A 26,889-nucleotide genomic window follows, 5' to 3' on the forward strand; every position below is an offset into this window, starting at 1 on the left:
TGATCGGTTGCCGCCTGTCCGTGCCCTGACGGGGCGTTCACCCATAACGTTTGGGCGTGTGAGGCAGTGGTCCAACCAGCTGAGCCACCTGGCCAGAGCTGCGCCATTTTGTAAATACGAGGAAGTACTACCAAGCCCCCTGCACACGCCGCCTGCAGTGTGAGCCGTGCTCTTCCAGCTCTCGTTTCCGGACCTACAGTCCCTGCGCCGAGGCCAGGGCCTGGCGCTGAGGCCGGCGTTGTCTGCAGAGAGAATGATGCTCTCAAAACGGACCTGGCGATGCGATGGAGCGCGCACTGGGGATGCATCCAGCCACTGAGAGTTGCTGAGAAGTGGGATATCGGCCGGGTTTTGAAGTTATTCACTGTGGGTAGAACAAGTAGACAAGCTGCACGGCCACATCTCACCGAGGAAAGCGATGCCTTTAGTCTGGTGTGAGACCTGCATTGTCCATCGTGGCTCCTTGTGCACGCATCCTTCCTTAGGCTCCGTAATGAGGAACAGTGGGCACTTTTGGAAAACAACTTCTACTTTATGAAATTTGGGCTTTAATTTTAATGGATAAAACTGAGACTCATAATAGAAGCTCCAGAAATGTAAAGTCAAGAATGAGGCATCCCAGTCCCCTCTAAGGGCCTCTCGGGGACCCTTAGCGCCCTCTAGTGACAGCTATGCAAGCCGCTCCCAGGGAATTCTCTGCCGCCTGCTGTCCCCCTGGCAGGTGACCCAGTAGGGCACTGCTTCGGCCAGTAGGGGGTTGTTTCCTACAGCCCTGCGCAGGCAGGATGAGTTTTGTGGCTGTGAGTAAAGGATACAGTCACAGGCACTCACAAACGGTGCAAAGTCACGGTGACTATATGTTAAGAGGGAGCATCTCCGTGCCCCCCCCCCGCCCCCCCCCCCCCGGGAATGCGGGGACTTGTATGGGATTAGGTGAAAGGTGAATTAATCTGTGTCAGAGCTTTGATTCCACTCAGCATCTTCACACAGAATTAAACGCACAGATGAACGGTGACCTGGGGCGGAGCTGGGCTCTTTGATTTGAACTGCACTTCATCTAAGAAGCTCCTCTACCTCCCTATGCAGAAGGGGCGGTACAATGTGGAGAGAGGACAGTGCAGAGGGGACAGGGCAGAGATGGGACAATATAGAGAGGGACAGTGCAGAGGGGACAGTGCAGAGGGGACCGCAGAGGGGAGAGTGCAGAGGGGAGAGTGCAGAGGGCAGAGTGAAGAGGGGACAGTGCAGAGGGGACAGTGAAGGGGAGACAGTGCAGAGGGGACAGTGCAGAGGGGACAGTGCATGGGGGACAGTGCAGAGGGGACAGTGAAGGGGAGATAGTGCAGGGGGGACAGTGCAGAGGGGACAGTGAAGGGGAGACAGTGCAGAGGGGACAGTGCAGGGGGGGACAGTGCATGGGGGCCATTTCAGCAGCTCCATGGCGGGACTGACCCCTCACTGTCACTCCCTGGCTTAGGTGGTGTAGGTGCCAGATGGCGCTCCTGCGGATGGAAATGCGTTTATGAGAATCATCTTGCTCCTGGGCCTCGTTTCTGAGTTCTTTGTGGGACAAACCAGTGAGCAAATACATAAGCGCATGCAGGATGCGGAGGGAAAGGCGCGTCCATCGCAGACGGACGGACAGCAGCCTCTGTGGCGCGGGCAGCGCGTCTTCAATCCCGGCTTCTGGGCAGGTCCTGTCACTTGCTGACGCTGTAGTGCAATTGCTTATCTTCCCTGAAGAAGGAGTGTGTCTATTTTTAAAAATGAATTCATAAAATATTACTGATTAAGACAGAAATAAACATGGATGTCCAATATCTTATCAATGAGATCGATGCATGTAAGAAACACAGTAAAAGTCTGACTAGTGGTCCAGGTGGAAGTTAATTTCAGCGGCCCCAGGTGACTTCTCAGGGTGGCCGGGGATGGTGTCTGAGGACGGGAACTAGACACGGGTCCAGATCTGAGCAGGGGACAGAGGAGCAGGACAGTAGGCAGGGTGCACCCCCAAATCCTGGGTCAGGGGCTCTGGAGCAAGCCCTGTGGCGCCCTGTGGCGGTCAGGTGAGTCTCACCTCGCTCTCTGTGTGCCCAGCTCTGTGCACACAGACCTTCACATGCATTTAGTGGTTCCCAGATGGAATGGCGTGGCCAAGAAGTAGGTTCACAGTGGCCCGTGAGGAAGAGAACACAGCAATTAATAAGTGATAATGCAGGAGTGAACTGTGTCTCGTGTCCTCACAGCTGTAAACTTGATGTTGCCCACTTCTGTACGCAGCAGCATGATCATCGACACAGGAAGATCTGCAGGTTTCTTTCATCTGATCGGCTGGGTCAGAATCAGTACTCTGCTCCCGGGGTATCTCTAAAGCCAGCAGTGACCAGTCGCCGCAGGAAGAATCCCGGGTCCCGGGTCAGTCCTCCTGCACGTCCTGAGGCACGTGGGATCAGAGGAGCCGAGCTGGCGACACTGGAGACGTGAGCGACGCTTAGGAAACCGTGTTCATGGAGGCCGTTGCTCCACGGCGTCTCTGAGCTGAGCTGCCACGCGCCTCGCAGCGAAGGAAGTTGCGCCGGGGTGTTGAGAAGCTGGGGACGGAGGGTGTGATAATTTCCTCCGTTTCCACGCGCTCAGAGCAGCCCAGGCGCTGAGGGATATTCACTGCCTGAGACAGTGGTGAAACAATAGTTATTCACATTGTAATTGGATTATTGCTTCATGAGGGGCTGGGAGGGTATGCCCCCCCCCCCCACGGTCTTACCCAATGGCGTGAGGCTGTGCTCACAAAGTCTGCTTTGAACAGAGAAACAGCTGGGCCTAGCTGGTGTGGCTCAGTGGATAGAGCTTCGGCCTGTGGACGGAAGGGTCCCGGGTTCGATTCCCGTCAAGGGCACTTGCCTGGGTTGCGGGCTCCATCCCCAGTTGGGGGTGTGCAGGGGGAGCCCACCAGCGATTCTCTCTCAGCATTGATGTTGCTATCTCTCTCCCTCTCCCTTCCTCTCTGAAATCCATAAAAATCTATTAAAAAAGCAAACAGAGAACAAAAACACACACCAGAGAAACGGCTCCTAAGGAGCGAGCAGTGGGCGCCGTGGGGCTGGGCGTGCCCCGCACTGCCTGCCCTCCGCAGGTCCCCGTGGCCGCGGGTGGAAAAGCCCCGCGGAGGATGGAGATTTCCACGGCGCGGCCGGTCCAGATGCCCGGTCCTTATCTGCGGTCTCAGGAGGTCTTGGCACGAGGCCCTGGGACATCCTCCTCGCAAGAATTTCATGAATAATCCACACGGTCTACGCTTTCAGATCCATGTGTCACTGTAGGAACAATACGCCGCCCTTTGCTCCCATTGTTTTGCCCTTAAAAAGTCTGGGTGTCACGGCCGGTCCCAGCCTCTGCGGTTTTGATGTGTGTGGAATGTGAGTTGATTCACAGACTTCCTGGCCGCTAGCCTGACCTCCCGGAACCCAGTGACTGGACAAAGCCCTGTCACCCTGCTTCCTAGTGCCGCCGGCGCACCTGGCGTGGAGAAGGCCCTTCGTCGGTGTTGACGGGGCGGGGGAATGCGGAGGGAGGACCCGCAGGAAGCACAGGTGTCTCCTGGTGTCTTATTGCAGTTAATAAGGATTAATGGCAGACAGGCCAGGATGGTGCAGTTGGGTGTGCACACACATAGAGGCTGACAACTGCGGGGATCATGTGCTAACATGATACAGATATTTACAAAGAACATAGAAACTCACGTTACTGACATACGTTTATATTAAACTGTAATGTATGTTTGTTGTAAACGTTTTGAAAAAATATAGATGAACCAGCCCGGCTGGCGTGGCTCAGTGGTTGAGCATCGATCCATGAACCAGGAGGTCACGGTTCGATTCCCGGTCAGGGCACATGCTTAGGTTGTGGGCTCGATCCCCAGTGTGGGGCGTGCAGGAGGCAGCTGATCAATGATTCTCTCTCATCATTGATGCTACTATCCCCCTCTCCCTCTCCCTTCCTCTCTGAAATCAATGAAGACATTACAAAAAGGAGAAGAGGTGGAGGACAGTCGATGCAGACACACATTGTCTCCCTTGGTGCCAGGTAGGGGGATAGCAGAGCTGGTTGTAACGTAGCTCCCACTGTGGGAGCATCAGGCTTCCGTTAGCTGCCTGCTATCAGCTCCCTCCTCAGAAATGAAGTGGGATTAAAAGTAGCACCTTTTAAAAAATATATATATTTTTATTGATTTCAGAACTCTGCATTAAATATTTGGAGACTCCTAGGCTGGGATGCTGTGGTGCGGTTCTAGGACTCAGCAGTTACTCTCTTTGAAGATGATGAGAATCAGTCAAACATTGCACCATTCGAAAGGAAGATTTGTTTTTTTATGATTCATTATCTCAAAATTAGCTTCTTCTTAGATCACTTTTTAAGTTGATACACATTTTTAAAAATCAGACATAAAGAAATGTATGGATATGAATTCGGGAAATCAAATAATAGTACCTGGTTATATATTTTTTTCTTTATTCTCATTAAAGAATAAAAATACACACGTCTATGCATTTTACACGAATACACATGCCCATGCATTTTACCTCCATCAGAGAGAAAACACAGAGCCACTGATGTGCATGACCCCAGCAGGTGGAGTAACTGGGTGAAGTGAGGATATTCAGAGTTCTTCGCATTGTTTTGTGACTTTTCTGTAAGTTTAAAATTATGTTCAAATAGAGAGTTTAAAACATGTCAGTGTTCAACGAAGAAGCAGTTCCCATCGGAATGCCAGGGCTTCCTGCTGCCGAAGCCAAGGGCTTGGAAATTAACCCGGTCAGGGTGATGGGACCACGTGGAAGTTCCTTCCATGGCAACGGCGTTGGCAAGGGGGTCCTCCTGAAGGAGTTATCCTACTTAAGGCTGCTTTCTGAGAATCCACACTAGAGCCCTGCCTATGTGGGTACCACAGGCGACACTTGAAATGGATGCTTCCTAGGAGAGCAAACAAGGAGCCTTGTAGGGGTGGGGGTGGGGGAGGTGAGAGGGGGGCGGGGTGTTTTGCTCAGTGCTCCAGATCCAGCCAGTGGATCAGGATAAAACAGCTCATTGCTTTGAAATTTCAGTGGAAACAAAGTTTTAATCAGCCCGCCACCATCTCCTTCATTGTTCAGAGATGAAAAGAGCGGAAGTCCACGGCTCTTCAAACCATGGGTGCTGGGACTTTGTCAGGTTGTGATTCTTACACAGACGGAGGCTTATTTTCTCTTTAGTTTTTTCTTCCTTTGTGTCTTTATGCCTTCCACTTTCTCCTTGATTTCTCCTTTCTTTCCTTCCCTCCACCCTCCACCCTTCTTTCCTTTCTTCCTTCTTCCCTCCTTCTCCGCGCCCCCCCCCCGCCCCCCCGCCTCGTCTATCCTTGCCTCGAGTGGGGCAATCACGGGACAACAAAAGCCGCACAAGCTCGGGCAGTTGATGGAGCCCCTGACACACGCAGGCCCGGAATCTGAGTGAAATCAGCTCGCTGGACATGCGCCCCCGAGACCAGGCGCTGCCCGTGACTCAGGGCTCGGTCCATTGTGTCCTGTGGGCCCCTGTAGAGACCACACCTCTTGACTGGGCCAACTTTCATGTAGCCAGATTCAAAGCAAAATGTTGATTCTTCCAGAGAACAAGTAATTTCCTGAAAATGAGTACTTAAAGGCCTGCCGTCCTCCAAGGAATGTCCAGGCCTACACGAGCTGGACTTCCTTCGGGTGGAAAACAGACGTGTGGCCCCGAACTTGCAGCTCGGGCCCTGAAACACTGGCTCAGGCCCTGCAGGGCATGTCGGTGGACAAGAGGGCTGGCGGGTCTGCATCCGGGTGGGACCAGCTCGCTGCCATGCTAAAAAGCGTTCGTCATGATTTCAGTTATTTGCATTTTATTTCTTCTACTTTCTTATTTTTAAATAAATTTTTATTGATTTCAGAGAGAGAGAGAGAAACATCAATGATGAGAGCAAATCATTGATTGGCTGCCTCCTGCACGCCCCACACAGGGGATGGAGCCCGCAACCCAGGCATGTGCCCTGACCGGGAATCGAACCGGGACCTTCTGGTTCATAGGACAGCGCTCAACCACCGAGCCACGTTGGCCGGGCTAGTTATTTGGATTTTAAATAAATATTTGAGAGCAAGGATTTGACAGGTTTATTTTTCTCTTTATTTCTCTAGCTTCCTTTAATTCTAGAGTCTTCGTGTTTTCAACGGGTGTATGGTGGAGCAAATAGAAATGGTGTGTTTGGAGGGGAAAAAAGAAGCGATTTTGGGCCCTCCCCCGAGATGTGGACTCCATGAAGGTTGTTAAAAACCTGCAAGCCAGTGGCCATCGTGGAACATCGCCCTGAAATAAGTTCTACCTGCACTTTCCTTTCGGGTGAAGGAAGGAGCAGAGGGCGGGCTCCGGCCCTGGGTCCGAGTGGAGCGGCAGCTCCAGAGGCGGGGGCGGCGCAGGCCCGGCACCGGCACTGGCAGCAGGTCCCCGAGGTGCCGGCGGCCCGTGTGAAGCCACGCGGAGTCCCGCCACATCTGCATCCTGCCTCGGCGCGGCGTGTCACACCGGCACGCCGGGTCACACCTGCTGTGGCCGCCCCAGTCCCAGGCAATGGATGCCCTTTTTTTTTTTTAATTAAAAAAAAATCTCCTGGCTGCATATCATCAAGAAAAACAACATTGTTTTCGGGGTCTCTTATCTCTCCACTCCCAAATATCCTGTTTCTTCGGGTTGGGCGGCCAGGACCAATAGAAAGCTCTTCCTGCCATCGGCTGACTTCATTTCCCAGACTTAGCACAATCTCATCCGCTCTAAACAACCTCATCCAAACTACTTTCTGGTCAAGAGAGAAGCAATAATTATTATTAACATTGATTAGCGATCGATAAACGTGATTGCATTATGGCCAGCACGATTAAGGTAAGGAGAGGGCACCTTTTTGCCTGACAGAAATCTTGCGCTTCTTGCTCTTTTCTCTGGTTTCCTTTATCAAGGCAGATAAGTGAGGATTGGGCAACACCCCCACGGCCACAATAGAGGACAACAAGATTTCCTTTGCACTGCCTAGTAAATTTCCTTTTTCCTACTCCAACCATCCGCAAGGCTTAAAAACTTCAAACTCAGAAAAAAATTGGGGTTTCTAAATTCACGGTGGCGTGCCGTGGCGGACTTTGGCGAGGGCTTTTCGGAGCGCGTCTGAATTTTCCTGCTTCTTTCCCTCTCCCCGACGGTTCGGACGGGCGGCCATGGACCCGGAGCGGCTGGAGGGCAGGGTCCGGGACAAGGATGGGCTTGCGGACGCGGAGTTTTTGGATGCTCTGGGATGACGCCCGAGCATCAGGGTTGCCCGCCAGGCCCCGTGGAAGAGAAGAGGTACCCGGCCAGCGGCTGCTCGGCATGGGATGGACATGCAAATGCCGGCTTGCTTTTTGGACCCACCATGCTGAGAACGGAGTGTTCTCATAACTCAGACGGTGGTAATTGGGTTTGCTGCGTCATGTGTCCGTCTTTAATAAAATGCCTACTTTTCTGCGCCCTGGGAGTAAACTTCCTTCTCAGCGATGTTTGCTTTGTGGGGGTTGGAGAGGCAGGGCCTGTCTGTGTTCCGTGCCGGGGGCTGTGAGGTCTGATGTGTTTTTCTTGCAAACGTGTCTGGTGTCTAGTGTACAAAGATGAAGGTGGACGTGACTCTGTCGGTGGGAACCTAAATGTGGCCTCACTCCTGGGAGTGAAATGGATGTCACTCTTAGTGCAAGTCCTTGAAGTGCCAGGCTGTTAAAATATGTTCCCGGCCACCGTGCCTGGGTGACGTTTGTAGAAATGAGAAAAGTCTCCAGGAAGGAGGAAAAAGATAGAGTTTTTGGTAGCTGCGTGCCTTTTATTCGCTGGCATAGAGGTGAGAAGCATTCGGGTGTGTTTTCATCACCGGTTTTAGTTCACTTGAAAGCTCATGAAAACGAAAGTTTGCCCAGAATCGGGCCCAGGCAATTTCAAAATTCCTCCTTGGTTTGGGGCTTTCTGTCATCTGAAATGCTTGTATGAGAGGACTCGATGAACACCCACCGTGTGAACTGCATTTCAGAAGCGCTGTTCAGTTTTTACTCCTCAAGGTTTGTTTTATTTCTCCACGTACGTTCCATAATACATCAAAATACTCATGCAGCAAAGACTTTTGCCTTGTACAGACTTTTCTTCCTCTGGCTCCCGGGATTACAGTCTGCTGAAATGTAACTCACAGAGCTCAGTGTTGGAATTGGGGGTGGCGTGTGCTCCATTTCAGCTATATGAGTAGGAATTATTTATTTTTATAAGCCAGCATGCTACCCTCTTTATTTTATTTTCGCCCTTAATTAAGTCCCTATTTCACAGCAGTTAAAGCAGACACTCTTTGTCATCCTTGAATAGCTTGAGTGCGATTTTATGTGTGTTTGTGTGTTTCAAAAAGGCCGTGCATTAAAGGACATGAAAAATAACAGACCATCCTTCAGAATGTGGGTGCATTCGCAACACACACCAGTGTTACGCTTCTGAAGATCGGAAGCTGTTGTTGGAGCCGGAGCGTGTGGTGGCTTTCAGAGTACATTTCGGGGCAGGGCTCCCACTTGTCTGGGGTACCACGCTGGCGGTCCCGTTTTATTGCACTGCGTTATCTGTGGATTGTCTACGTCTCAGGCTGACTTTTAAAATGACGTCAAGTGAATTCTTTTTAATCCGTTAAAACAGAATGGCCCCTCTTTATAGGCAACTTCCTCCAAGATAGGTTTCTGTTTGCCTTCCTGGGTAGAGTCAGGAGATGATTTTACTGACGTGCTTATAGGAACAGCCGTGGACCGCAGCTTTTATGATGTGAGTGCAAAGCTCACATCGGCGTAGGGCAGGCTGAGGCTGTCCACTGGGTCTAGGACGCGGTCTTCCCTCCAGGCGGTGCCAGGCTCACACGCCCTGCGTGTTCTGTTCTCTCAGTAAATAAACCAGTTGGTCCATTAAGTGCCAGAGGCGCTGCCTTTGTGATGTGGCATGGCACAGCCGAGGGGGGTTTTGGCGTGACTCTCAGGCCCCGTGAGGCGTGATGACAAGCTGAATGTTCCGATGCCGCCTTTGGGACCCTCACCCTTCTTTCCCCCGTGCTGGTTTGGAATCGGGAACACACTGTTTATGGGAAGAAGTAAAGGAATTTCAGGAGCTCACGTTTATCTCTCAGTGTTCCAGGATTTTGAGATCAGATTACGGTTGTAATAAAGCACAAGGACATTGAGGGCGAGGTCCCCGCGTGCAGTTCACGGGTCAGTTTGGTTCTGCGCCTTCCCCCGCTGCCCCACAGAACCGCGCCCTGTTCTCCTGTAGAAGCAGGGCCCGGTCGCCCTGGGCCTCTATCTGTGCTCCTGCTGGTATTGTTAATCCACCCCCAAGGCTCCCCTGATCCTCTTAAGCAGAAGGCCGCTTGGGAAGTCTGTTGCGGCCACGGTCCCCTCTCAGATGCTGCTTTTGCCTGGAGACGCTGCATCTAGTGAAAGACTTGCTCTCCCCGGACTCCTTGGGTGGTCCAGGGACCTCAGTAACAGTCCCTGATTCTAGAGTTTAATGAAGCGGTTCTCAACCTGTGGGTCTCGACCCCTTTGGCGGTCGAACGACCCTTTCACAGGGGTCGCCTAAGACCATCCTGCATATCAGATATTTACATGACGATTCATGACAGTAGCAACATTACAGTTATGAAGTAGCAATGAGAATAATTTTATGGTTGGGTCACAACATGAGGAACTGTATTGAAAGGGCCAGAAGGTTGAGAACCACTGGTTTAATGGTCTCGAGTCTTTAAAAAAAAGGGGGGGGGGAATGTGGGGATTTTCCTTCATCCCAGCGACCTGGTGCTGAAGGAGGAGGAGAGAGCCCGCCCAGCACACAGCAGGCTCGGATCCCACAGGATATGGAAAGTTACCACCGAGGCTTGATGAGGAAGCAGATATTACTGTTTCCAATCAGTTGTTTAGATGAGTCACTTTCTCTGATTTAACAGAGGTTGCCGGGTTTGATGGTAATTGCAACCTGCAGTGTTCATTTAAAAACGGCCCCTTTTACATACTTCATGCCTTGCACGGAGCAGGCACTCGCTGATATCGGCTACTATGCATGAGCACAGAAAGTTATTGAAAAGCTAAAGGTTCTATGAAGAAAGTTCATCTCCTAGGGGTTTTTTTTCTTAATATTTTATTGATTTTTCACAGAGAGGAAGGGAGAGGGATAGAGAGTTAGAAACATCGATCAGCTGCCTCCTGCACACTCCCCAGTGGGGATGTGCCCGCAACCAAGGTACATGCCCTTGACTGGAATCGAACCTGGGACCCTTGAGTCCGCAGGCTGACGCTCTAGCCACTGAGCCAAACCGGTCAGGGCATCTCCTAGGGTTTTGATATGCTTAATAGCTCTGGGTGTATGGTTTTCGTCAACCCATCAGCTTCTGTGGAATAAGAACCGTGTCATCTCTTGTTGGGGGGAGGGTGGTCTGTGACAGTGGAAGGCATGGGACATGTACGATGCCGCCGTCCTGCTCTGTGAGTACCAGACCCCCAGAGAAGGCCCCGAGAGTGGAATTTCAGGCCATTATTTCAGATGGCTCGCGGCGTGCGCTGCGGCGTGGCTCGGCGACACGGTTTGGTGTCTGAGCCCCTGTGCGCACTCGTCCTGGGCATCTGACTCAGTGGCTGGGAGAGCGGATGGAGCCACTGAATTTGTGGATATTCTTTCCCATTAAGTACATTCATGTGGGACTGCCAGGCTTTCAGGGAATTTTCTAAAAGGCCCGAACTATTTCTTAATTATATTTTCTTTAAAGTGATGATTTTCACAATTTTTTTTTTTTTGCAAAACACACCTTCATTTAAAAGAAAACCCTCATAAACACACTCCTTTATACACTTGTTCGCGTCTCCTGAAAAAGCGCACAGAGAAATGAAGTGAATAAGGGAACAGCCGTTACCGATGCCTCCGGAGAAAACCCTGCTCCTGACTCAGCCTCAGAACCAGCTCCCTCCGTGGGGGCGCAGCCCACAGCAGAGAACCCCGCTGGCCCCAGGAGCTGACGGGACGGCCCATGCGGAGGGGACACAGGCTCCGGCCGCCGGGCAGCTGGGGTCGGAGCTGCCCTGGGTGTGAGGCCTCTGAGAGGAGGCAGTACAGTCCCCAGGCCCTTCCAGCGCTGGGGGTGTGCTCGGTGCTCGGCTGGGCAGGGTCTTCTCTCTAGAGCGAGGGGAGCCCCACCTGCCACAGGGGGCTCATCTCTCCTTTGGTGAGGACAGGATGGAGGACAGCTGTCCTCTTTACTTATCTTCTGTGGCCACAGACACACCTGCATTTGAATCCTTACAGTCACGTGACCCCGGGCAAGGGACCTCACCTGTGTGACCTCAGTTTCCTCACCTGTGAAATGGGATTTTAAAGGCTGTCCTGTCCCGTGCTGGTGCCAGTGAAGGCTGCAGAGCCTCTAGCACAGCGGTTCTCAACCTTCCTAATGCCGCGACCCTTTAATACAGTTCCTCATATTGTGGTGACCCCCAACCATAAAATTATTTTCCTTGCTACTTCATCACTGTAATTTTGCTGCTGTTATCAATCGTCATGTAAATATCTGATATGCAGGATATATTTTCATTGTTACAAATTGAACATAATTAAAGCATAGTGATTAATCACAAAAACAATATGTACTTATATATGTGTTTTCCGATGGTCTTAGGCAACCCCTGTGAAAGGGTCGTTTGACCGCCAAAGGGGTCGCGACCCACAGGTTGAGAACCGCTGCTCTAGCAGGTGCTCAGCAAATGGCAGCTGCCGTAGGACAGTCCGTTCCTAAGAGATCGCACTGGCCTTCTGGCCCGGCTCTGAACTCTCTGCTGTTCCGTTGCCCTGCTTCAGCTGTGAAACCCAGAGCCCGCGGATTTTAGCCTAAAGCTTTTGAAGAGGTAGAATAGCAGGTCCCTTCTGCATGTCAGGGCAGGCACACGGGCCTGGGAGGCCGCAGCCGGGGGAGGCCAGGAGGAGGGAGCCTGTGGTGTCCTGGAATAAGGGTGTGACAGGGCAGGTACCACAGTGGGCAGCAGTGGGCTCTGTGCTGAAGCAGACAGAGCCTACGACGCCTCCTGTCCTGATTGGGGCAGGAGCAGGCTCCTGGAGTGCCTCAGTCCTTCTATTCTCAGGAATGTTGAAAAATGCACTTTGTTGTTTTTTTAAATGAATAAACAACAACAACATTATAAAGTCAATACAAATTGCTCCTAATTCCAACCAGCCAGAGAAAATAACTAACATTTGGCGTGTCTGCCTACTGTGTGTTTCCCTCTGACCTTCTGTCTACCTATCTTGCTTTTCTCGGTTAACATTGTTTCACAAACATGTCCCCAGGTCATTCAAAATATTTGGTAAGGGTAAGCAGGCTGTTTATGCTTAATTATATTCCTTTAAAATAATATTATAATTTATTTAACCGACATCCTGTTGTAGGAAATGATATTGCTTTCAGTTTTTCACTAACTAGATTGCAGTTCAACCTCTGTCTAATTTTTTAAAATTCATTTTATTAGTCCCGGGGCTTAAGGAAAGGAACTATTGGACCAATGGGTATACATAATTTTTTAAGTCTCTGCCAAATTTAAATATTTGCCAATTAAAAAAAAAATTGGCCCAGGTACTCTCTGGGAAGGCTGTACCAATTTCCACCTCTTCAGCCGTAGATGAGGCTGGTTTCTTTGTACTCATGACAACTCTGAATATTTTCCCCTTTGAATCGTTGCCACTCTGACCGGCAAAACTGGAATCTCATTTCTATTTGTATTTCCTTAATTACAGGGTTCCGTTACATTTTTGGACTGCGAACCCCTTTTAGCGAGTGGCCACTGTGACCCCTGGGCCTTTTTCTTATTCATCCTTTCAGTCCTTGTTTGATCAAACTTCTTTCCCACATCTTTCCCCTATTGCGCTTGGCTGGGGCATGTCGTATGAAGTTTAAGATCATTCCTCATTCTGTCCGCTCTCTCCCCCGCTTCGTTTCTTTCCTGTCAGCACATTCCCCTGGCGTAGCTTGTGTTTGTGGATGTTCTCCAAAAACGTCACGTGGACCCATGTCAGCCATCGGACCCGCGTTCAGGGATCGACGCTCCATCTCCTGGGTGTCCTCAGCAGTGACTGGCAAACTGCAGGGGTTCTGTAAAAATTTGCTGAAAAAAATAAGTTTTCATTAAGATCCTTTGAAGTCCTGAAGAGGAAAATGGAGACATTCTCCCCCAGCGAGGAGCTCATTCTGAAGTTCTAAGCACAGTAGTAGAATCACTCTTGTGGATGTTTAAATAGAAGTTGTGTTGCTTTAGAGATAGTTCTCCTAGGTAAATAAAAAGTAAATAGAATTATGTTGATGTTTAAAACAGAAAAACAGTTTTAAAGGCAGCCGTTGTATCTCGAGTTTATCATCCCACTGAACATCCTCCTCAGAACCGCTGGTTCCAGGCCACGCCGTGCTGGCCGCTCCCACCGTCTCATGTGCTACTCACGCAACCTGGGTGCTGCTGCGTTTGTACCAGTAAAGACAGAGGATTAACGAGGCTGCGAATGTTGCTCGAGTCACACAAATCTCTTCGTTTCCCCTCAGTTTATCATCAGATCATCTCCTTTTCCTGCGCGTTGCCCTCGCCTCAAATATTAAAGTCCGGTGCAGAAAGAGAAATGATGTATTCAGTGATACAGTGATGCAGTTCATTGGCTAATGAAAATGATTAGAACTGGCTAATGTATGTTCCTGCTTTTGTGTGAACAACAACAACAACAAACCCAGGCAACAATTATTACACGTTCGGTGGTGAATTAAGAAGAGGGGCCAGAACCCTCAGGCCCTGAACCCTGCGCCAGACGCTGTGTTTGCCTGGGGACCGGGTTCTTCCCGTATTTGGTAGTTGGCCGTTTCCAAGAGGCAGTGGCTCTAGGTCCCGGACCAGCTGCTGATTGAAGTTTCCTCGTCCCAAGTGTCCACTTCCTCGCTCTCGTCTTGGGACTGAAAATGCAGCTCCGAGTTTTCCACCCGGTGTCACCCAACATGGAATTGACTGCGGGGTGGGGGGGGTTCGGGGGGTGGGGAAGCCGCTGCTGGCCACAGATAAGTTCAGGGACATTTAGAAAAGAAGGGCCAAGGCCAAGCAGCGTCATTCATTTTAAAAGCCACCTCACTGTCCAATCAGGACATTGCCATCAGGGCTGCTGCAAGACAATGCATGTCAAACCCTGGAGAACAAAAGAAAGAACATTTAGAACATGTTCTACATCGGACCCAGCCGCCTTCCAGGCATTCCGCCTTGAGGATTTAGCGTCTTTCTTTCCATATTGTGGTGTGGCCAATTAATTTTTTGGCATTGCACAAAGCCAGCACTGAAGAGGGAATTTCTCCCTCACCCCCCACTCACAGTCCCCCCGGCGGCCGTGCATTCAGAGCGTGGGCCGATAGCGGTGGGCCTGCCTGAGTATCTTTGTTCAAGGTGAGCCCTGTGCCTCTGCTGCTCAGTGATCACCTTAGGGGAAGAGGAGCTGTTGAAACAACACTCCAGAGTGTGTCAACACGATTAGTTTGTGTCTCAATTTGAGGTAGATTTCCCAAGATGTTGCTCCAAGTTTAGAAAAAAAAAAAGTGTATGTGGTTTTATATTGCGAAGTCCTCTCTGGATCTGTGTTGCTCGTAGGTGTTACCTGATGTGCCCAGAGCTTCAGAAATGTGGAGGGTGGAGGGAGCAAGCACAGCCCGTGTCTGTCTCCCGCCCAGGGAGGCCCTGGGCGCCTTTCTCCAGGGCCTCCTTAAAATAGCCTCTGGGGGAAGGGCTTGGTCTTATCTTGCTCCCACGGAAAGGGAGGCGAGAGGCAGAGGCTGGTGGGGGCCGTGGGGAGGGAGCGGGTGGCTCCCGCGTCCCTCTGATTCTGTGACCTCAGCCGGTGAGCTCGCCCCTCCTGGCCTTGCTCCTCCCTGGGAACCAGGGACATGGGCTTCCTGACCTTTCACCCTTGCCCAGTCTCTGCCCAGGACACCTGGGCCTTTCCCTCTGATACACTAGTTTCTGCTCCTCGGGGCTGTGGCCAGATGAATGGAGTTGGGTTCATTGTTTGCTAATTTTGTTATTCATTCCATTCAAATACATTTTCCTTGTAGGACTAAAATCAGGAAATCCATAAAAGCTCTGTTTTTCTTTCCATTTCTACGACAGTTTGTGAATTGACATTTTTTAAAAGCCAGTTTTCCTCTGACTAACATGTTCTTTGCTCTTTATTACGAAATAAAAACTCTTACAGAACAGTGAGTGCCCATTGCTCCAGGCACTTGGTCGGCACTGCTGACTTGAGACAGGGCTAGGCGAGCTTGCTGCTGGGCGAGCCATGGCCCCTGCTCAGCTGGCCCGGGATGACCTTCGAGCCTTTGTCACCCTCTTTCTCTCCGCACCTCTCACTCTCACACCCCTTCCCTGCTCGTCCTCCTGCTTTGCAAATAGCTAATAAGCCAAGGGGAGATTTTTAAAAAATATATTTTTATTGATTTCAGAGAAGGGAGAGGGAGAGAGAGATAGAAACATCAATGAGAAGAGAATCATTGATCAGCTGCCTCCTGCACACCTCACACTGGGGATCGAGCCCTGACTGGGAATCGGACTGTGACCTCCTGGTTCATAGGTTGATGCTCAACCACTGAGCTATGCCAGCTGCACCCAGGGGAGTGTTTTATAATGTGAAACACAGCCATGAGAATGAGGGGCTCCTAGAACATCTCATACGTTCAGGGGTTCCTCTCAGACCTGCTTCCATCCACTTCCCTCTGCCTCTCGCCAGTACTGGGTCACTCCCCTCATCCCAGGATGTGGGGGACAGTTTGGCTGCAAACCTGGAGTCTGGACCAAAGAAATAAAGAGATGGAGCAGGAGGCTCAGCCTGGGTGAGGTCCAGCATCAGAAGCAGTAGCTGCACCTCGGCTTGTGTTCTGCCTCTCAGCTTCATCTCCTGGGAACTCCTAGAATCGGAAGCATGTTGATATTCACATGTACAATAAGAATATTGTCCAAGGTCAAATGTAAGTGACCTTGTGAGCTCTCTGACTTCCGGATTATCCATTCCACCATGTGAGTTAACACAGAATCTCGCAGACTTTAGCTGTTCCAGGGGTGGGGAACATCCGGCCCGCGGGCCATAGAAGGCCCTCAAAAGCGTTTGGTCCGGCCCTGCCGAGGCATTAGGGCTGAGTTAATGAAATGTTTGACCCAATGTAGCAGGCTAACTTTTAGGCTATTTTTTAGGTGTATGGCCCCCGAAAGATGTGATAAATATCCCAGTGGCCCTTGGCAGGAGAAAGGTTCCCCACCCCTGTAACCCCAAGCCTGTGGACGGCCAAGCCTGGGCCAAGCACAGTCGAGAAACACGGTTGCCTTGGCTAGAGGAGCGTCCCCTGGAGGGAAGCCGCCCGGTTTCCTGGGCATCTGAGAGGGTCCCTTCTGCGCTGCCCAGAAGGCTGATGGCAGTGACCGGCTCTCCGTTGGGAGCCCAGTCAGATGGCAAACAGTTCTGATAAGAAGCTGCTTATGAGAAAGTGCACGTGCGTGTTTTCCAGCCTTGTCCTCGGAGATGGAAAACATCTTTTTTTAGCCCCGTGTTTACTGCTCTGGTAAACAGTAAAATGCTGCTGTAGCAATCACCTCGAGGATAAAGGGTCCGTAGACAGATACTTCCTGCGCTCACTTCCTCCGCCCGTAGCCAGCCCCCCAGAGGCACGCGGGGCGGGAAGGGCTCCCCGTGGACGCTTCCTCTGCAGGGCCTCATGATCTCCTCTCCACGGGGAATAGCCTGTTGCTGCAGATGTTCGGGCAGGATGCTCCGCCGCGGAGGAGGTGAAAATACGATGTTTCTCAAGTAATGGCTTCAGCCCCTCCTCCTCCTCCTCGGGCTGGTCCGCTGGCTGGTTTTTAGGGCGATGACTGTAACTGGACTAGATAGGTCTGTGCTAAGATCTGTGCCCCGTCGGTGGCCTTGTTATCACGGAGATCGATGCAAGCCTCTGCTTTTGTATGCGTTCGGAAATGAGCCGCTTTGAGCTTCGGTTGAAGGTTTTCTCTGTGGTTCGTCAGGGTAAGTCGTTTGAGATTTTGCTTTCCTGAGCCGAGCCGAGATCACCAGATTTGGGTACAACAATCTCAGGGCACAGATTGTTCCCGGGGCTGATTTTACACTAGTTATTAAAGTCCAGCGGAGGCATTGTTTAGGTCCTTTGAACCAAAGCAAATAAAACCATAACACACAAACACCAAACAATAGGGAATCATCAATTATCCATCCACAGGATATGTCCTTACCCGACTGGCCCCTGTGAAGGGGAAAAAACATATCAAGTCAATAAACAGTAACCCTGAACAATAAACTAAATAAAATAAATAGCACCTGAAAGCCACACAACTGAAGCGCTGGCCAAACGCCAACGAGCGATGTTTACCTCTCCAAGCAAGGAAGCCCACGGCTCCAGGTCGCCCACGGAATCGTCAGAAAACCCAGCAGCCGCTCATTGTTGGCTCCCGTCTTGGTGAAACGCCTCCTTTGATGACAGAGTGCCTGTGAGCTTTGCCTTGCCATGGACCAGCGGACTGTCCCAGAGAGATCCCCCATCCACCTCGCCCGTGGGTGCGGATGACTGACAGGTGGGGAGGCAGGTGTGTCTGACCCTGAGAAGCCGCCAGACGTGGTTCCATGTAGTCATGTCCTGTGAAGGTGCTCGTCCATGAATACACACCAGTGACTTGTCTGCACACTCAATACACATATTTTGGTTGAACTGATGGTGAAGTTACCCAAAGAGACATTCTCTTGGGGGGACTCACTTGTTAATATACTTCAGCTCCCTGTAAAATCTCAGGACCCTTCTGTTTGAAGGAAGACCGCTGGCCTCTCTGTGTTTGTTCCCCGGATACCGCTATGGGACAGCGTTGTTAGCTTTTAGGGAACTCTGGGAGGCATTCCTGAATCTCCCAGCATGCTTTGCACAGTGACAGCTCGGTCCTCCCAAGTCCTCGCTGGTCCCAGCGCCCCAGATCTCGGCTGTGTGATGCTGGTGCAGGGCCGTCCAGCCGAGACATGCCTCTTTGACGCCAGATGGAATGGCACCCCTGTTGGCATTCCCCTGGAAATCACCTCTCTCTGCCTGAGGATTGCGGGGGGGAGGGGGGGTGTTTTGTTTTCTTTAGCCCCGAGGGAATACAGGTCCGACCTATCCATTGAATAACAGATTGTTCAACAACAACAAAATCAAACTGTGTTCTTTCCCCCCCATTTTAAAACAATTTTGGGGGGAGATTAGGAAATAAAAATTTAGAAAAAGAAAAGAAAGTGATTGGTATTACACCATCAAGAATCTTTTAAGACTTTATTCTTTTGGATTTAGTTTCTTTTTTTTTCCCCATGCACACAGACATGTTTTTTAAAAAGAATAATAAAATATGAGAAATCAGACTCATTTTTGATAGTTCTTTTCCACTCCCTTTTTTATAGGATAGTGAAGAAAAGAGGAGTCAGGGCTGACTCTTTCCCGTGCCTCAGTTTCCCCATCTGTAGAATGGACTCCATAATGATGATAACACCCACTCCCTGGTAGTGGTGCAGGGATAAAACGGCTTAATACATGTGCGTGCTTTGAACAGTCGTGTGTGATAGTGTGCAAAAGGTGTTCCCTGTTAGGGGCTTTTTTGGCCACTTATCCTAGTATTTAATTTACTCTCCTATCTTACTTGCTTTTTCTGGTGTAACCCATTCGTGACTGTATTTGTTTCCAGTGTTTGCCTTTTGAAGGGACTCCTCCGATATCCTTTGGGTATTGATAGCTTCTGAAGAGATGAACGCACTTCCCTCTGTGTTATTTGTTTCTGTCTCATGCTATTCCTTGAGGACCGTAGAGAAAACACAGTAGAGTCCCCTTCACGAGTCCATTTACTGGTTCAAGCAACATGTCGACCCAAATTCCAGCAGCTGAACTCAGCTGCATTTTCACGAGCTCAAGAGACCGATAGTGTGAGGCTGCAACGAAAAGCCACGCTGGAGGCCCTGAGCCTCCTCCCTGGCCAGCGAACGGGCAGGTTCTTCAATGCGAGTGACAGCTGGTCTCTGGAGGGGCCCGGGGGTGGGAGGAAGGCGTCCGCTGCTATTTGGAACTGACGACTAGCTCTGGGACCTTCTGCAGAGAAGGAGAGGGGCAGGCATGGACTGGGCGGTCACATTGCCAGTTAATGGTCATCATTCAGAATCGATGGACCTTACTGACCACCAGACTCTTGCAACTCTGGGAGTTCAAGTTCAGCACTCTCCACCTTGAGTTATACGTCTTGTCATCTCGTATCTGGGCCGGCCATGCCTGTAAGGAGCAGTCGGTGTCGAGTTGATAAATACTCCATAAGTGAGTGGACATCTGCCTGGTTGATAAGTGTGTGAGGGAGTGCATTCATTAGTGAGGTGGGACTGATCCCATGTCATAGAGAATGCATTCATTTAATCCACGAGCAGTTGCTGACTTCTTACACGCAAAGCATCCTGTAAGTGGCCTCTAGGAGATGGGAGAGAAGTTGTGCTGCTTCTTTTTTTAATAGGTATTTTTTATTGCTTTCAGAGAGGAAGGGAGAAGGAGAGATAGAAACATTAATGATGAGAGCGAATCATTGATTGGCTGCCTCCTGCACACCCCCCATCAGGGATCAAGCCCACAACCCGGGCATGTGCCCTGACCAGGAATTGAACTATGACCTCCTGGTTCATAGATCGACGCTCAACCACCGAGCCACGCCGGCTGGGTGAAGTGGTGCTTCTTGGTCAGGAGAGAATTGCTGCTGTGTCTCGGCCCGGCATCTGCATGATTTGAGCGCCTATGTGAGACACAAGTGCCCGTGTGGCCTAAAGCGCCTGCCTGTGTTTGGGAAGGGGGGGTGATGGTGCGGCTGCCCGGACTGGGATTGGGTTTTGAACATGTGTGAGCACCTGAGTGATGAGCACAGACTCCGCTGGGCCATAGTTGGGGATGCTTCTGACACCTACAAGCAGATCCACAGTCCTCGGGGCCTGCATTGTGTTACATGACACTGTCTGCATGAGGCCAAACACCAGGCAGGCGTTTTGCTCTTACTGAGTGGCAACACCTCCCAGTGTTTACACAGCCAGGGTCTGCACTGGGTTATCTAAATGTTCAAGGGCTGCACACCCCATACGTCAGGACAGGTTGTACTTAATGGACTCCGATGGGCGCTGTTGGCCTTCCTTCTTTTGGGACTGTAGTCCCTCCTTTGAGATTTCAGTGAAGCTGTGACTTAATCTCTAGGGCACATCTGCTCGTATCCACATGGTCTACACCGAGGGTTTCTGTGTCACTGTAACCCAGGCAGTTCCTCCAGCGCTGCCACTCTTCTTCTTCTTTTTTTTTTAATGTATCTTTATTGATTTCAGAGAGGAAGGGAGAGGGAGAGGGAGAGAGAGAAACATCAATGATGAGAGAGAATCATTGATCGGCTGCCTCCTGCACACCCCACACTGGGGAGCGAGCCTGCAACCCAGGCATGTGCCCTGACCAGGAATCGAACCATGACCCCATGGTTCATGGGTCAAAGCTCAACCACTGAGCCACGCTGGTCGGGTGCACTGTCATCCTTGTATATGTGACAGCTGCAATAGAAATGAGGTGCTAGAGCATCTTCATAAATAGCCAGGTTATTTGTATTCAAGCGCAAGATAATCTGCTTTATGATGACGATTAACTTCAATAGCCATCAACAATCAGTTTCACTAAGTCAGATAATAAAATGGAATTCCCTACTGAAATTTTAAGTTTAACAAACATATTACTTAACGTAACAAGCTTTACTGGTCAAACTATCATGAAGGCAGTGTTAATTAAAATATATTTGATTTTCAAAATTGAGCTATCAGCTATTAAAGTGTGTATTCATTTTTGGGGGACACCCTGTATATAAGCTGAAGAAAATGAGTTCTTTCATAAAACCAGAAGTATTCTTCCATCTTGGTGAGAAGATTTTTTATGAACTATTTTTCAATCGAATAATTTCAGAACCAGCCTCACCGCTGTTTCTCCAGCGTCCAGCACAACGGGTGGCATACAGAGTGTGTCTCCATAAATAGTTGCTGTGAATGAACATACGAGTGAGTGACCAGTCGGGTAGCGAAATCCTTCCCTGGGCGAAGCGTGTCTTTAGCGGGGCGTGTGATTAAAAGAAACCTGGCGTGGTCGCTCTCCCAGCAGAACTACCATCTGGTTTGTAAGGAGGTGAGGGAAAGGAAGCACTTTCATTTGGGGAGTGCAAAAGTTGGAAGAAACCCGATTGGTTCTCTCGGGTTCCAGTGTTTCTCAACCCAGTTATACTTTGGATCACTAGACTCATGTTATGGGGATCATTAGAAGGAGCTCCTCAGAGAACGAGGCTTTTTTGGGGGAGTAAACATGAAGCAATCCAAATGGGACTCATTTGCCCACGAATGTTGGTCGGAAAAACATACTAAAGAAATTATATTTTAATTTCCATTTTTTAAAAACTTCTAACATTATTTTCAAATGAAACTCGGAGAGATTTAAAGATAGTTGTCAAAACACGTCCCCGCCTGAGTTCCATTAGGATGTGAAGTAGATGTTCCCCCCTCAGCGGTCCGAAGGCATGTTTTCCTCAGCAGAAAAGGCAGGGCCTCGGCCACCAGAGGCGTTCACATGAAAAGGTTTCACAAAATGAGTGTTTTTCTGAAAAAAAAATGAAGGCGATCTGGTCGCTGGAACCAGGAAGTTCCCTAATTCTTGGCATACTCTGGCGCACTTTTGAAAGCTATTCTAACGCTATAAATCAAAGCGTGGGCCTTAGAATGCCCTAAAATGGCAACACTTTGGTTAAAAACACGATCCCTGGTCGCGCATTAGTTTCCTAGGGCTGCCATAGAAATGACGGCAGCCGGGCGGCTTAAAACAATGGGAATTTCGTCTCCTGCTCTGTCTGAGGTCAGCAGGCCAAGTGAAGGTGTCAGCAGGGCTGGTTCCTTCTGGAGTCCCGAGGAGCACCTGGCCCAAGCCCTCTCCCAGCCCCCGGGGCCTCCCACACCCTCCTCTTCCTTGGATTGTAGATGCAGCACTCCAATCTGTCTTCAGGCCTCCTTCTCCTCTGAGTCTTTGCCCTTGGGAGTCTCGTTTAAGGATGCTCTTGGGAGCATTGAGGGACCACCCCAGTCTAGTGTGGTCTCCTCTCCATCCTTACTTCACTCACATCTGTGAAGACATTTAGGCTCAGAGGGCGGTGGTGCAGGGGACGCCGCTGAACCCGCTGCGGGCAGGGGTTGGTGGGAGACAACGCCAGTGGCCAGAGTGGCGGCTTCCCTTCTGGATGGAGCTTTCCTATTGGCCGAGCAGGACACTGCCCACCGAGGATGCCTAGCCAGGGAGGTGCGGGAGCTGGGAGCCTCACGTTCCCACGGACCTGTACATCGCTGACGTGGAGATACCATTTTGGAATCTGAAAATGCGCTGAGTTTCGTTGAAAAAAAAAAAAAAAGTATACAACTTCCTAGCGCCCATGTCGGCCGTGTCATCGGTGGATCCCGTCCGGCCATCAAAGCAGAAATCACTGTCAGGCCCAGTGTTCGCCTTGCCGCCGTGTCAGTGTCACAAGACCCCGGGTTGGATGCTGCGGTCTCTCTTATCTCCTCGTTGTACGTGGTCAGTGTCAAGAAGTGCGGCGAGGTGGGGGCAGCCCCCGCCAGCGCCTCCAACCACGTGGGGCACTTGCTGCTCAGGCAGCCGTCACCCCCATGCCACAAGGCGGATGGTGAAGGCACTGCTCGCATCTTATAAAGTATATGCGGGGGTCTTTCTGCCCTGAAGTCTTCCGGGTGAGCACATGCTTAGAACTCATAAAACGGTGTTGTTGACGGTGTCACTCTCCGGGCGCTGCGCTTTCATTTGTGTCTTCTGTCTCTCATAGCCACGGAGGTATATACGCAGGGGCTTGAGCCCAGAAACGTGGACTGCCCCCAGGCGTCCTGGGGTTAGGCGTTGTCACACGCATCTGACTCTGAGCCAAGCACTGAACTTCACCTGGTCACTGACAGGGACGGCTCTGCACGGTTTCCTTGGGAAAGAGACGCACATTTAAATTGAGAACCGGATGTGGGGTGGGGGTGGGTGGGTAGGGGGGCTCCATGCTGTTTGTGTGTCCCCGTCTGCACCAGGGTCACAGGATGGTCCCTTGGGGATGGAAGCTGGCCGGCTCAGGTGCCTGCGTTCATCGCCCCCTCGCCTCAGGCGCAGGCACCGGGGGAGCGGGAGAGCCGGGCCATGGCATCCTGTGCTTGGGGGGAACTCGGCTGCTAATGCCGATGGTGTAGCCCCTGTGATGCAGGCGTCAGCCCCGCGCGCTCCCTTTTCCCAACTCCTGCTCTGGAGCGGAAGGGCATTCTCTGCCGCTGATGGCGGGAGAAGGCACAGCCACGCCAGCCGGGAGAGCCAGACCCCGGGCCTGGGACCTTCGCGCTGGATGCTCGCACACCTCGATCGCGTTGCTCTCCAGTGCTGCTGTCGGAGGCCGAGCTGAGACCAGCACGCGGGAGACGGGTCATGGAAACTTAGGCTTCCGTGGATGGCGGGGATGTCATGACTCAGCCGCCGGAAAAGAGAAACGGGTTCGAGGAGATGGACTATCTCGTGTTAGGACGGACTATTCTGAGAGCTGTCTTTGGCCGTCATGAAGACCAGATTCAGACCTCGGGAGAGGCGTTTGTTGAGAAGATGCTGCATGCATGTTTCCATTTCCCCCCTTTAATTATTTTCTTAGTGTTTTTTAAACTCTGGGTGTGGTCACACTAGCGGACAGGCTGGTTAGGTGCCCAGAGCACCTGCCCTCATGTTACTCTGTGTCTGTGCTTAGACACGTCCTGCACCCACATTGGTTTGTGCCCCCCTATAAGGTGCATGGGTTTCATCCAAAACGCAGTCTGGGGGCCCAGTGCACACCAATGCCAGAGCCAGCTCTTGCCCAAGCAGGGTGGTAAGACTCACGCGGAGAAAGCTGTTTTTAAGCGTAGGGTTCCCAGCCTCCTCCCCACCACGCGGAATTTCACACGGGCCGGCCTGTTCAGCCCGGTCGGCTGCAGCGCACACAGATAAGGCGAGATCACAGGTTGGCTCCCCATGAAAGCGAGTGACTTCTTAGAGATTAAAAAAAAAATCTCCCTTCTGTGACCACAACCTGCATCGCTCGTGCAAGTGCTGCCGGGCTTGGAAGAGTCATCGAGTTAGGAGAGGAGGGAGCCCAGTGCAGATATTCCTGCTGTGGGGCAAGAAGGAAAAGAGGAGGAACCCCCCCCCCCCAAGGGTGTTCCCATTAGCAGACATGTTCCCCCATGAAACCGACCCCGTCCGGCGCCCCGAAGCCAGTGGCTTTACTTAAGGACGCTCTGAGCTGTCTCATGTGAGTGACCTCAGCCCGCTCCCACGGTGGCCCGGCTACCGGAGCCGCGCAGAGCCGAGCCCACCTTTGCCCCGGCACCTGGTCGCCCCCGCGCATCTGCAAAAGGAGGCCGTGGCCGTGGAATTCAAATCTGGTTGTTTAGTCTACGCGGAGGGGGGACGGCCGCTGTCTCTTTAATGTTTATAACGGTTGGACAGGGCTTGTCGGGTGAAGGTTAATTGCTCTCCAGTTTAAGCAGTTGTGTGCCCAGATGGGTTATCAGGGCTGAACACTCGTTACAAGATTAATCTCGTTTCCGACAAGACTTCCCTTTCCTTCAACTGATTTCTGCCCGGCTCTTGGAGCTGTCAGCGGCCGTTGAAAGCAGGGTGGATTGCTCCGGGATCCGAGCGCTGGCCTGGGCGAAACAATGCCCAGCGTGTCCTATCTCAGGGGACATCTTCAGGGGCACACATTCCAGGGGCGGTGTGAAGATGGGGGCTCATCCACAGCGGGGGACAGCGGGGCCACGCCAGCCAGCGCTCCCTGAAATCGTGCTGGGCCGATGCAGCTGCCGCCTTTGTGTGGGACCCACTCTCAGAGGAGACACCAGGGCCGTGCTTGCTTCTGAGGGTTTCAGAACAGCCACCATCTGATCCCATCTTCCCTCCTCAGGCCCCCTCCGCGAGTCCACACTGAATCCTGTGGCCGGGGCGCCGCTCCGGGGACCCCTCCCTGGGACACCTGTGCACTTGCCAGGCTTCTGCTTCGTGTCAGGGGTCTCTGAGATGCCATATCCCATGTTTTCCCCCAAACAGGGCAGATGTTTCTTCATTTGAGAACTAGTCGCTTCATTTCTTTGGTTTGTCTCAGTACCTGTTTCCCCAGGCAGGGCCAAGGAGCTTTGATCCCTCCGGGGTGTGTGAGTCAATTCATTTATTTAGTCACTAACCATGTCTTGGGCACTGGCGGTGGCCATGGGCTTGGGGGACAGGCTCACGGGGGGACGGGGAAGGTGTGCCGAATAGAACACGGGGCAACAGTGACGATAGACTGAGTCAGGAGGTGGGGAGCAAGCGTGACAGAGCGTGGGGGCAGGAGAACAGGTGTAGTCGGGTGATCGGGGAAGCAGACCTCGGAGGAAATATGAAAGCAGGGCTGGAGGTCCTGGGAACAGTGTGTGGGCCGAGGGAGTGGCAGTGGCCCTGAGGCAGGGCCAGTAGGCGCTCAGGGGAGCTGTGTCTGGGAGGTGGGCACCACGGCCTCTTGGAGCCTCATTTCCCAGCGGAAGCCGTAGGAAGAACAATCCCACCCTAATAAAGAGGTCCATCTGCTTATGTGTCGTCAGGGGCCGGCGGGGACCAGGTGTGAAAAGACTGGGGAATGACACGGCCCTGGGGGACCAGTGACATGGGGTCCCTTTTCAGGAGCCCAGAGTGAAAGACCTGGAGAGAAACTTACGTTACTTAGGCTACCTTCCCTTCCTCTGTCCTCCCGCCTCCTTCCGTGGCCTCTTTCCACGGCTGGCCTGGTTTTCCGTGTTCTCCAGTTTCCCGTATGTCTGAGGGCCTTTGCAGCCACTTCCGTCCTCGGCCGTTTGGAGCAGTGCGTTCTGTGGGTAAACACACACCCAGTGGAATTAGGCGTCTGGGTTAGGATTCTGACACCAGCATTAAGCTCCAGGCAACTTGCTGAGCCTCCGTTTCCTCATCTTTAAAATGGGCATAATGGCAGCTCTGGCTTTCAAAGGCTAGTGGGCAGGTTAGATGTGTGAGTTCACAGGGGCAGCTGTCACGGAGCCTGCCACGCTGTGATTGTGTCAGGGGTGTTAGCTGTTGCTGCTATGAAGATCACACATTGTCTCTGTTAACCTTGCTTAGAGGCATCTATCTCCCTGAGAAAGGGAAGGATAAATTATCATTAAGGCCAGAGACATTTTTGTTGGCTAGAGACTTATCATAATGTTTTTTCCAAAGAGAGAGAGAGAGAGAGAGAGAGAGAGAGAACGAACGAACCAGACCCGGAGCTAAGGCTGTCATTTTGACCTGTTTCTGTATTCTCAAAACAAGGGCTAACTAGCCACCGCCTCCCCCAGGCAGGAATCTCAGTGTTTTTTCGTGGCCTGTAAGACCAAGTGTTTTATCTGCCCCACAAGCCATCATGTGGCTCAGTGAGATTTTTAAACCGACAAGGAGTGCATGGTTTTCACGGCAGAATGCTGCGGAAGAGGAGGGAGGCAGGATGGAGTTGGAGTTGCTGGTGCAGGGTCTCTTCGGGGGCCTCTGAGGGCAGGGCACAGGCCCCCCGGGACCCACCAGGGCTCTGTGCCCGAGGTCACCTGAGCCGAAGGTGCTCGGCACACCCATGCAGCTCTGCTTGGTCTCCCATCACCTGTGAAGGTTGCACC

General features: G+C 51.6%; 1 protein-coding gene across 2 annotated transcripts in view; it reads left to right on the forward strand.

Annotated features, from left to right (window-relative positions):
• The window catches only part of ERG (ERG, ETS transcription factor), a 152,829-nt gene that overhangs the window by 52,306 nt on the left and 73,634 nt on the right, over positions 1–26,889 (forward strand). Inside the window, exon 1 of one of the 2 annotated variants that reach the window (XM_006101542.3) lies at positions 6,691–6,930. The exons of the other annotated variant lie outside the window; for it this stretch is intronic. Within the exon in view, the coding sequence (XP_006101604.1) occupies positions 6,913–6,930 (18 nt within the window). The 5' untranslated portion in view covers positions 6,691–6,912. Of the gene's footprint in view, positions 1–6,690; positions 6,931–26,889 lie in introns of those variants that run through there. 2 annotated transcript variants of the gene reach the window in all.

The sequence above is a fragment of the Myotis lucifugus genome, unplaced genomic scaffold (assembly GCF_000147115.1).
Source record: "Myotis lucifugus unplaced genomic scaffold, Myoluc2.0 scaffold_372, whole genome shotgun sequence".
In the NCBI taxonomy this organism is placed as follows: Eukaryota; Metazoa; Chordata; class Mammalia; order Chiroptera; family Vespertilionidae; genus Myotis; species Myotis lucifugus.